This window comes from Lepidochelys kempii, chromosome 6 (assembly GCF_965140285.1).
Source record: "Lepidochelys kempii isolate rLepKem1 chromosome 6, rLepKem1.hap1, whole genome shotgun sequence".
NCBI classification, from domain to species: Eukaryota; Metazoa; Chordata; order Testudines; family Cheloniidae; genus Lepidochelys; species Lepidochelys kempii.
In genome coordinates this window covers 102,508,447-102,521,162 of record NC_136385.1, presented here as the reverse complement: position 1 = coordinate 102,521,162, position 12,716 = coordinate 102,508,447, and the positions used below count along the sequence as shown (strand labels likewise).

The window sequence follows — 12,716 nt, the reverse complement described above, 5'->3', positions numbered from 1 at the left end:
CCCTTTTCACTTTGAAATAGATTTCTCCGAAGTAATGGAGATATTTTTTTAACTAAGGGGCGAAGTAAAGGAGAATTTGGAAGAGCTATACATATTTCGCTGCAAGTATGGTGTCTGTTCTCTCTAAGCTTGAAAGCTTGTGTCTCTCACCAAAAGAGGTTGGTCCATTAAAAAATATTACCTCACCCACCTTGTCTCAGGGCAGATAATGTTATTCACGGAACTAAAGGAGAGGGTACGCTAAATGTTCTTCTGCCCAAACCGATAATTAATATTGCAGCTTCAGTGTGAGGAAAAGTGTCTCAGGTGCCTTGTGAATATTCAGTAGGAAGAATGTAAATTTCAGTTAAAACATCTGCTTTATGTAGCCCCGCAGAAGGTGCTGTGTCTTTAAACAAAATGTGTTTGCTTGCATTAGCACACAATCCAGTGCATGTTACACCATTAGTATTTTTAAATGCTTTAATGCCTGCTTTTTGTGCATATGAAATTGGAAGTGTTCTTCATCCTGTCTGAGTGATTCTGTTGAATTCAGATTTTTCTTGCTTTGAATAAGACATTGTTCCATTAAATTTGATTTATAAAGCAACTTTCCTCTTCTACGGTGAAAGCAACGCTATATGACAGACTCTCATTAAGTCAAGTATTTAATATTGAAATTTATTTAGAAATTACCAAGAAAATTACTAGAAAAGCCATGGATTTTATCATAATTTTCTTTTACATAGGGATGCTTATGAACATCTAGGCTTCAGGACAAGATGGAATTTTAGAAAGATAATCTAAAAGAAAATTTTAGAGATAATCTGTAAATTTTGGGCATTGCTATATTTGCTGAAATCGGGCAATAAGCAAATCTTTGAGCTGGAAAGGACTTCTCAGAGCAAATGCCAGTAAAAATGCTAACGGTTCAGTAATCACTTGGTCACAGTCTCAGGCTTGCTTGGTAATTTGTTCGCATTGTGGCAGATGAAGTCTCCAAATGAATTAAGAGTTTATTGATTAAAACATTCAAACAAGCACAGGCTGATCGCAAGCTAATAAAATGTTAGTTTAGTGACAAAAATTCTCTATTCATAAATCCTGAATAGCGATTGTGAAAGGTAACTTGAAAGTAAAGCAAAATATTTCTCAACAAAAATGTGCCATGAAATAAAAAGTTAGACAGCAAATCGCTCCCATTTTACTGTGTGTGAGGTAATTACTATTTCCAGATGTTATTCAGGTGGTAACTAAATATGTGAGTTCTTGAACTTCCAAAAACTTTCCGCCATTGAGACAATTTTAGTATCAAAGATAAACCCGAGTAAAAGTAAAACCAAACAAGCCAAAGGTGATAGCAGAGAACCATTATGCTGATGTATTATAACTAGTTTTCTTTCCTAGACCTCTCATGCCTTTTTCAGACATTTGATTTCAAAACAATCTTCAGTTTCTTTTTTAAGGGAACAAAACACTTCTTCAGTTCTTCACAACGTTCATGCTTAAATCCTGATTTTAGCAGTTGTCCAACAACTTCTCTGCATGGGTTATGTTTTCTGATGAAGAGATAATGAAGTGTTTTACAGCATATTCCTCTGGACTCAAGTTGGCCTTTACAATGAATTCTGATGGGCTGGGTAGGGATTAAAGGATACAGAATATATATATTCCCGGTCGAAGCAATGAGAGCAAAACTGCCATAGCACCTTTAGGAGATGGAAGGGAAATAAAAATTGAAATGCAGCAACAAAACCTTCCTGGAGAGAGGTAAGCAAAGGAATGTGATTGGCTGAGGGTCTATAACCATACCAACAAAACTAGGAGAGGTCTGTGTGATGCTGGGGAAAGAGCAGAGTGAGTGTGCGGTAGAGTGGAACAGGAAGGCAGAATGTAGGCAGTTAGCACCATAGCAAGTGTGAGATATAGAGCAAGAAATCTGCATTTTAAATAAGAAAACTTATGAAGAAACTAGAAGAAAGTCAGAGTGAACTTTGGACACTCAAAACTGCTTTTAAGAGAACTGCTCCCAGTTGTCCACAGAACAGCTGTTAAGAGAAACTGTGTTCCATGCATTTCCACTGGAAGAGCCATGAATGAGCCAAATGCTGATTAATTGTGGTGATACCAGAGAAGCGTGAGGTATTGTGGGATTAGATTTCCGGGGATGATAGTGACGCATGGTCAAGATACTTGATTTGATGACTTAAAAGACTATGTGACTGTAAAAAGGCATAGCCCAGGCATGATGAAGCTCCAGTGGTAGTGATGACTAGAGACCCACAAAAAACAGGGACTGCCAGAGGCTGCATTAGAGGCTATCCCATCCTTTGGAGAAGGGCTCTGACAAACTACTTGGAGTCAACTATGACACAGATGTTCAGATAAGGAGACCATAGGAAAAAAGCAAAAATAGTGTAATTCTGATCTGTTATTTTGCATAAATAGTGCCCAACCCAGACTATATACTTGTGACTTATTTTTCTTTGCTTTTCAAAGCAGTTAACTTCCAACTCTCCTGCACTACGTTGAGATTACCTAAAACTCCTCAGGTTGAAGCAAAGAGCAGTGAAAGAACAGAAGCTGTGATTTTTAAATGGACCTTAGGGAGATAGGCACACAAATATCATTGAGTCTCCTTCTTTAAACTTTCAAATTCAAAGAAACTACTGTTGAAGACAATGTGGACTATTTTGGAAAGTTTGGTCACAGGGTTTTATTAGCAGAGGATAGTGAGGGAGTTTTGAAGTTGATTTGTTTGAAAGGTTATTAATGTTAAGAGATTGGAATTGCAATCACCATTTCTGAAATAATCTGAGTTTATGTGAAATTCTGTGTCCATCATTTGATTGTAAATGTTTAGTCCATGATTAATTTAAAAATTCTTGTGAGCCAGATGTATTAATCTAGTGAAAATTAGGAGATAAACATTTTCTATTTATTTAATGGGATAAGGAAGCATGCATTTGAAACGGTTGTATATTTTATTTAGAGAATACTACTAAGAAATAAAATTTTAAGTGATACGTATTATAAACTTATACATATTTACATAGAACTGCAAAAATTGTGGAATTGATCCTTTCTGAAAAGATTTGAAAAATGAAAAAGTTAAGAGGGCACTCTTCAGCTTCAAATAACAAGTGTGAAGTAGGAATCAGTTGTCAGGTGGCTAGTTATGATTCATATTTCACAAGTCGGGAAGGTTTTGGAACAAACTAATCAATTAAACAGTAATTCACCAGAACCAGATAGTATTCACCCTAGAGTTCTGAAGAAACTCAAATATGAAATTCGCAAAAAAGAAAAGGAGTACTTGTGGCACCTTAGAGACTAACAAATTTATTTGAGCATAAGCTTTTGTGAGCTACAGCTCACTTCATCGGATGCATTTTCCAATGAGTGCATCCGATGAAGTGAGCTGTAGCTCACGAAAGCTTATGCTCAAATAAATTTGTTAGTCTCTAAGGTGCCACAAGTACTCCTTTTCTTTTTGCGAATACAGACTAACACGGCTGCTACTCTGAAACCTGTCAAATATGAAATTGTAGTTGATAGGTAACCTATCACTTAAATTAGACTTTGTACCAAATGACTGGAGGATAGCTAATGTAACACCGATTTTAAAAAAAGACTTGATAGGTGATCCTGACAATTACAGGCCAATACACCTAACTTCAGTACCAGTCAAATTGATTGAATCTGTAGTAAAGAACAGAATTATCAGACACATAGATGAACATGATATCTTGGGGAAGAGTCAACATGGCTTTTGTAAAGGGAAATCATGCCTCACTAATGCTTTAGAATTTTCTGAGGGTGTCAACAAGCATGTGGACAAAGGTGATCCAATTGATATAGTGTATACGGTCTTTCAAAAAGCCTTTGACAAGGTCCCTCCTCAAAGGCTCTTAAGCAAAGTAAGCAGTCACGGGATAAGAGGGAAGGTCCTCTCATGGACTGGTAACTGGTTAAAAGATAGGAAACAAAGGTCAGTTTTCACAATGAAAAGAGGTAAATAGCTGGATCCCCCAGGACCTGTAGTGGTACTTGTGCTGTTGAACATATTCATAAATGATCTGGAAGTGTGTGAACAGTAAGGTGTCAGAGTTTGTGGATGATACTAAATTATTCAAAATAGTTAAGTCCAAAGCTGACTGTGAAGAGTTACAAAGGGATCTCTCAAAACTGGGTGACTGGGCAACAAAATGGGAAATGAAATTAAATGTTATTAAATGCAAAGTAATGCACACTGAAAAACATAATCCCAAATATCTGTGCAAATCGATGGGTTCTGAATAAGCTATTACCACTCAAAAAAGAGCTCTTGAAGTCGTCATGGATAGTTCTTTGAAAACATCTGCTCAGTGTGCAGTGGCAGTCAAAAAACCTAACAAAATGTTAGACACCATTAACAAAGGAATAAATAATAAGACAAAAAATATCATGATGTCACTATATAAATCCCTGGTATTTGCACACCTGGAAAACTGTGTGTAGTTCTGGTCACCCCATCTCAAAAAAAGATACATTAGAATTGGAAAAGATACAGAGAAATGCAACAGAGAGATTAGGGGTATAGAACAGCTTCCGTACAAGGAGAGATTAAACTGGGACTGTTCGGTTTAGAAAAGGTAAGAGGGGATATGATAGAGGTCTATAAAATTGTGAATAGTGTGAAAAAAGTGAATAAGGAAATGTTATTTACCCCTTCACGTAACACAAGAACCAGGGATCACCCAATGAAACTAACAGGCAGCAGTATTAAAATAAATGTGAGAAAGTACTTCTTCACATAACACAGTCAACCGTGGCACTCCTTGTCAGAGGATGTTATGAAGGCCAAAACTATAACTGGATTCAGAAAAGAATTAGATAAGTTTGTGAAGGATAGGTCCATCGATCGCTGTTAGTCAAGCTGGTCAGAGTTTCCTAAATGCTGTGGGTGTCCTAAATGTCTGACTACTAGAAGCTGGGACTGGACAACAGGGATGGATCACTCGGTAAATTGCCCTGTTCTTTTCATTCCCTTTGAAGCATCTGGCATTGGCTTCTGTTGGAAGACAGGATACTGGGCTAGATGGATCACTGGTCTGACCCATCCTGGCCATTCTTATGTTCTTAAATAAGCTATTATAACTTTGGTATAGTTGCTTATTATCCTATAGAATTATCTTCTGCTCAGATAAGTTTTACCACCAAGTTACTGTTGCACTGTATGTAGATTTATTCACTTACAGAATTACTGTAGTAAACCATTTACATTCCATTGTTTTTATGACTTTAGACCTGGATACTAGGAATGTGCAATCTGAATAATATATTTCCTAAATGGAACAAATGTTGGCCTGTTTAGAAGGTACCAAAACATTTGTTTGCATAGTGGAAAAACTTTACTTCTGTTAAGATTACATGGTTCCTGCTATACAACCAGCCTCCTGCTAGGGAACTCCTCCCTGCTGAAGCTTTGTATTATTGTAAGTGAGGGGTTGGATGATGGTCTGCAACTTTCTCCTTTCTTCAGCTTTTCTTCATATCAAGGAACTGCATCCCTTCCTTACCAGTTCTTCGAGACCTGGGGTGGATTCTCCTTCTTAACCATTTACAACAGACCATGTCAGCGATGGAATTAGCAAAGGCTTCTGCTCTGTAGCTGAGCCACTGCACGGATCGCATCAGACATCCCTTAGGCTTTTTAACTAAGAAAATTCTCTGAGCCCCTTGCTGCTGGAGGAGAGCATGAGTCTCTGCTGTTGATTGTGGAACTTGTCATCTTTAAAAACTAAGGAGGGCAATGGTGGACCGGATCCTGAAATCAATGGAATCACTGCTTTTATACCCTCGACAGAACTGTTCAAACATAGTGACAAATTTCTCTCTCTCATGCAAAAAATAATAAAATACACACATCAGCATTTCCCAAATTGATTGGGAGGCTGGCACCATCTAGTCTGGGGGAGGGGACAGTAGACAACAGAAGCATTGGGATAAGTTATGCAATGTGTGTCTGCATTCACCACATCCTCCACTTCAAATGTACTCTGATGTTACTACATCAAACTGCAGCCGTTTACTGAAAGCCATCCATATTGTATCTCTTCTCTTGTGAAGGTCTGTAATGTCAACAGTCACGTGGCTAGCACACGTTTACGGTTTGCAGGTTCGGGCAAGCAATCACCAACCCAAGCTTATGTCTTTGTCTTCTTTGGTAGTCAATTCAACATCTTCCTGTAAAGCATTTGCTGCTGGTCATTATGAGAGGCAGGATACTGGACTAGATGGACCTTTAGTCTGATCCAGTCTGGCATTTCCTTTGTTCCTGTTTTCCTATCTCTGTAAGCAGTGTAAAACTTCTTCTTTAATCAAGCCCAGTGAGCGTCAAATACAATTTGAAATTACAGAACAAATTTACAGTGGATCTGTAAGTATTTAAAATCACAGTGAGAACTACAACTTAAAATGTTTATGGTCTGGATAGAAAAACATCAGTGCTAAAGTTTCTCTGGTGACAATTAAATATGTAATACATATGTTTAATTTATCATGAGGTAGCATACATACTGAACTGATAGAAAACCTATTTCATTTTTCATGTACTGGAAAAAAGATACTATTTCAGACTGAATTTTAATATCCCTCAGAAAAACTTTATTTTGAGAGACTAATCCATTCCATTCAGCATTTTCAAGATACTCTTCCTGCAAGGAATTCTTTGGCTGCTAAACATTTTACTTCAACATTCTTGATTATCTAAATTTGCATCCCATGCAATTTAATCGTGTATCCATGTAGGGGCACATTGTGCTCAGCCTATATATTTTAGTTCTGTCTTTCTTTTTTGCAATCTATTACTAGCCTTTAAGTAGTCATCTAATTGCACGATATCAAAAGACATTGCAATTACTAACATCAAAGTGCATGCAGCAACATAAAGGTTACAGCATATAGTGCCATCACAAACCTTCTTTGAATCATTTATACTCATAAATTAAATGCTGCGTTAAATCTTCAGTGTTCACAGTGACTACTCAAATTGACATCAAACATTGCTACTAGTAAAATCATAACATAATTTTGTGTAGATTCACTCACATTTGTGCATTTTACATTAGAAAAAGACTGACCGCAAACATCTGGAAATTAAGACCCAAGTTAGCTTTTTTAGTGAAGCCTGTGTTATGGAAAGGGTTAAGGTGTAGTATTTAACCCAGCCTTTGTGAACATTTTTGTCTTTCTTCCTTCCCCTCCCTTCTCTCTACACTGATGTAATTTTTTTTATTACTTCTACAGGTTCAGTCCATGCAACGTCAATAGCAGCCTCCAGAGTGGAGCAGGCACTGTCTGAGGTTGCTTCATCTTTGCAGAGCAGTGCTCCTAAGCAAGGTCCTCTGCATCCTTGGATGACTCTGGCTCAAATTTGGCTTCATGCAGGTACTGGAAAACAAAAACTACTTTTTTTTTCTATTCACTAACCTGTGAAGCAGCAGGAATCTGTATTCATTTCATTCAGCAGGTCAGACTATTATCATTTCCCAACTGAAATTGGAGCTTTTAAGGACACTTATTCAAAGTGTGGCATTTTGTTGCATTTCAAGAGAGAACATTGTATGTTTAAATTTATAAAACAGTGGTCAATAAGGATGGCATTTAGTTTTTAATTTAATAACCTTGTCACAGTGTTGTTGCATTTTCTAACTACAGTTTAGACTGTATTAAATCATGGATTTCTAAAATTTCTCATTTGGCAAATTTGTCCTTGAGAATTAAGGGTTGCTGTGTTTTTGTGGAACTTTTTAACTAAACTTCAATCATCATAAGAATGTTTAATAATCTTGGGGTCCTAATAATAAAAATAATGCATATCATAGTTTGCTGAACTTAACCAGAGAAATATAGTTTTAATGTGAGTTGCTTCTATCACTCTGCATAAAGGGGTACAATAATTAAAGTTGATCTTCCAAAATATATTCATTGGATGTGTAATTAAAAAAAGGGGAGACTGATTTTTTTTAAAGGGGGGGGTGCATAGGTTTTTGCTGTTTTCCATGTGCAAAAATTCAGATACTTTTAATATATGCAAGTGCTTCTATTACAGAGGGAAGCAGGACAGTATTTATTAAAGCTATTGCTGACACACGTTAATCATTGTGGGCTGGATCTGAACGGCACCTGTTCAAAGTAATGCTGTAAACATGGTATTTAGTATTTGAATAAAGTAAAAAATTGGACATTTGTTTATGCTCCTTTCAAAAAGTCTGAATGGAGGTAGATGCAGTCCAATGGCAAAGCAAGTAATAGATTGGGCCCAAAGCTTGAACTAGGCCTCTGGGCTGACTGTGTGAAATGCTTGCTGGTGCTGGCCAGTTGGTTGTTTTGAACTTTTTATGATACTTAAATTACTGAACTTTTTTTTTAAAAAAAAGGGGAAGATTTGGATCCTGGTATTGAGTTAGTCTCTAAGGTGCCACAAGTACTCCTTTTCTTTTTGCGAATACAGACTAACACGGTTGTTACTCTGAAACTTAAATAGAAAGCACTTGATTCATACATAAGATAGGGCAGCAGTTTTATAGTGTGATTGCTACATGGTGGATCAGAACTTTGCAGTTCAATGGAGCGGTATCCCTGTCATCTTTGTAGTCGTAATGGTGTCTGAAGCTTCTTGAGAAGCTAAATATCATGGAACATAGATGGCATATTTCCCCTGGAAAGGGGCAGGCATTTACAAGAATATCAGATATTACAACTGTAGCTGGAAGAAAAAACATTAGCACTGTATAAAAACTTTACTTGACAACAGTGTCACAGGAGTAAACAAACCAGTATCATTTTGCTTTTGTGACACCCATCCAATGTAAAAATGATAGTGGGGTTCTAATGTCTCCATTTCCTGGTTTGCCTGTTGGGATTGTGGTAGCATTTTCCTAACTGGTGAATGATCTGGAATGGAGTTTGTGCCCAAGAGTGGCACAAATTGTGCCGGGACCCCGGCAGGCAGCAGCGTGCCATTAAAAATGGGCTCACGTGCCGTCTTTGGCACGCATGCCATAGGTTGCCGACCCCTGGGCTAGATGGACCAATGGTCTCACTCGGTATGGTTGTTCTTATGTTAAAATCATAGAAACACAGCACAGCAGAAATATGTGAAAGGGTTTATAACTAACTCACCCTTATACTGACTCTAATATAGACAGACACAGCTCTTGAGAATATGGAATTTGTTCTAATTGCCATGAGTTCAGGAAAGAGAGCTTTACTCACAAGTGGTAGAACCATGAGTGAGTTATGGTGTTCAATCTAAATAAATAACTGCCCTAAATGTTGGTAGCTCTTTTTCAGTTTCTCTCCCTTCTTTCTATTTGCAGTTGTCACAGATTTGTCTCCCCATTGCCACCACCTCACATCTTCAGTGTTCACTGTTATCAGGCAACCTCAAACTTTGAATAGATTTCCAAGGTTACACTGCAGAGGTGGAAACTCACTGATTTATCTTGTATGTTAATCAGAAGAACTCTTTATCTGATAATGCTGCTGCTCAAACACTTTTTAGTGTATCCCAACTAAGGAAACAGAAAGTACAGTACTGGTCTTCAATTAATACGCTGTGCTATTATTCTTTTGAGAGGTACGTGAAGACTGAATTCTCTTATAATTTCCTCTGTTTCATTAATATAGGATTTATTCATGTTAATTACAAAGCCACTAAATACATTAAAGGAAGCATGAAAATAAAAGTAAGTACAGAAAACATAATTGGATTCGTTCACACTGCCAATATGTTTTATTATAAAGAGATCATATGATAGCAATCTTAGCAAAACTCAAACATCCATCTTGGACAGGGAGTCAAGAACTTGAAGGCATTCTCTCCAGGGTGGGGCAAGAGAACCTGCAACACAAAACCACCATTTTGTTTTTGAGCTCATCCATTTTCAAACTGTAGTTCCCCATTTCTTCTTTGAGAAACTCCTACCAAGTCAGGTGACTTGTCAACCTTTTATGAATGGCTTGTTTAAACTTGCATCACTGATTTTAGCATAGTAATTTTTTCTCTCTTACAATGATTTCTATCTTAGTTGGATTAAAAGACAGCTTCTCTTCTCTTGCTCCTGGGGTACAAAGATGTTTTCACTCCTTTATTTGTGGATGTCAGACTGAATTAGCTCATAATGGATTGAGGTGCTTGGGTAATTAGATCAGTGGTTTGCCTTGAATAAAGTATTCTGTTCAACAGCTAACAAAGAGTTCATCCTTTACATACATTCTTAAATATAGATTTCCAATCTCTTCTGGAATTTAAAATATTAAAAACATATCTAGAACACAACATGTGTATACTCTCGTAGTACATTTAGTCTGTCTTTTTTAGGTTCCTTTAATTCTATTAATGGTTTATTAGTTACAGGAATACTTACTAGTTAACAGTGTCAAGCTTCTCCATATAAAACCATGCTGTCTCCCACCATTGTTTTACTATCTGTTAGTTCAAAAGAAAACCATTTCCAAAAACTACACTGGCTTGCCCCTATCATTCAGGACTCATTGCTAGCATGGTTCTGACTTGACTCCAGACAATGAATACCAGAAACTGAACTGTGAGAGTTCTTTTAAGCTCGGACTTGTCTACACTGCTCTGCAGTTCAGACTATGTGGATGTGAATAGAGGTATGCACCAAAGAGCTGCACTGTAACTTCCCCAGTGTGGATGCTGCAGGTATGAACTAGAAGATTCTTAGTTCACATTAATGTAGTCTTGTTTGAATAGGACCACTTTAATGTGAACTAGGAACCTTTTAATTCATGCCCACAGCATCTGCACTGTGGAGATACAGCACTGCCCTTTAGTGTGCACTGCCATTCACACCCTATAGTCCGAAAGCCCATGTAGACATGCCCTTAGCCTCTGCATGCTTATCTTTCAGTCCAGAATTGTGGTAGCAGCTAAAAATTACTTTTAAGTAGGTGGTTAATTTCTGCATGCTACTTGCTAATAATTACAGCTTTGACTGAGCACCTTTCACAGTCTAAACTAGCAGCTATTCTTAGAATATGCACCATCAGATGTTTCTGGTTTCTTCCAACCTTGCATTAGGACTTGTAAAGTCAATAAGCAAATATTTCATGAAAGCATCCAGTTCCTTCTACAGTGTTGTATAGTATGTGACTTTTACTCAGCTACTAACAGTATAATGCAGCCATTGTGGCCACGTACGGCCACTGGTGATTTTTCTTGCATCCATGGCAGCCTCCTGGGTGTTGATGGCAGAGGGGGGCAAAGCAGCAGCCCCCCTGCTCCCTGTTGCTCCTGGATGTGCCACTTTGGTGTTGGTGGCTGAAGCTGCCAGCAGGGGATGGCACCCCGCGCAGCTTCTCGAGACAGGTGAGGCACAATGCTGGAAGAGCAAGGTGAGTTTCCCCCACCTTCCCAGGGACAGTGGGGTTTGGGCTTCAGTCTGGAGGGTCCAGTCAGTCAGTCAGTCTCCTGGCAAAAAGATATTTTTAATGGGCGTTCAATAGCTGCAGACCACTTATGATGCCACCACTACTGGACACCCCCCCCATATACCATTTGGGGGTCATTTAGCACTCTGTGTCCACAACTGGAATGCTGTAACAATGGACAAGTGGGTATTAGATATAATCTATTATGGCTATGTGATCGAGTTTACTTGCCTATCTCCTCCAAATCCTCCATCCCTTTTCAGGGACCATTCTCACAAGGGGATTCTCAGGCAGGAAGTGGAACCCTCCTCCAGCAAGGAGCAATAGAGCACATACACCTCAACAGCAAGGGAAAGATTTTTACTCTATATACTTCCTAGTCCCCAAAATGTAGGGAGGTTGCAGACCTATCCTCAGTCTCCACAGTCTCAGTTGCTTTATTCTCATGATCATTCTTGCATCCTTGGAAAAAGATGTATGGTTTACAGCTCTTGATATGAAGGCCACTTGCTTTCACGTGGATATTCACCCCTCTCACAGGCATTTTCTCAGATTCATAGTTGGCCCTGACCACTTTCAGTACAGGGTGCTCCCATTTGGCCTCACCATTGCCCCCAGGGTTTTTAACAATGTCTTTCTGGCAGTAGCAGCTCGTTCTAGGTGGAACGGCTTCACTGGTTTTACGTATCTCTACAATTGGGTTTTCATTCATAGAATCATAGAATATCAGGGTTGGAGGGGACCTTGGGAGGTCATCTAGTCCAACCCCTTGCTCAAAGCAGGACCATCCCCAACTAAATTATCCCAGCCAGGGCTTTGTCAAGCCTGACCTTAAAAACCTCTAAGGAAGGAGATTCCACCACCTCCCTAGGTAACCCATTCCAGTGCTTCACCACCCTCCTAGTGAAAAAGATTTTCCTAATATCCAACCTAAACCTCCTCCACTGCAACTTGAGACTCCTACTCCTTGTTCTGTCATCTGCTACCACTGAGAACACTCTAGATCCATCCTCCTTGGAACCCCCTTTCAGGTAGTTGAAAGCAGCTATCAAATGCCCCCCTCATTCTTCTCTTCTGCAGACTAAATAATCCCAGTTCCCTCAGCGTCTCCTCCATAAATCATGTGCTCCAGTCCCCTAATCATTTTTGTTGCCTTCCGCTGGACATTTTCCAATTTTTCCACATCCTTCTTGTGTCTGGACACAGTACTCCAGATGAGGCCTCACCAATGCTGAATAGAGGGGGATGATCAATGGTCCCCCGATCTACTGGCTATGCTCCTCCTTATACAGCCC

General features: G+C 38.7%; 1 protein-coding gene across 5 annotated transcripts in view; it reads left to right on the top strand.

Annotated features, from left to right (window-relative positions):
* TTC7B (tetratricopeptide repeat domain 7B) overlaps positions 1-12,716 on the top strand; it is a 311,774-nt gene that overhangs the window by 225,625 nt on the left and 73,433 nt on the right. For all 5 annotated transcript variants that reach the window (XM_073349423.2, XM_073349422.2, XM_073349421.2 and 2 more), the window contains one exon: positions 7,270-7,410. In XM_073349423.2, coding sequence (XP_073205524.1) covers positions 7,270-7,410 — 141 coding nt within the window. The remainder of the gene's footprint in view (positions 1-7,269; positions 7,411-12,716) is intronic.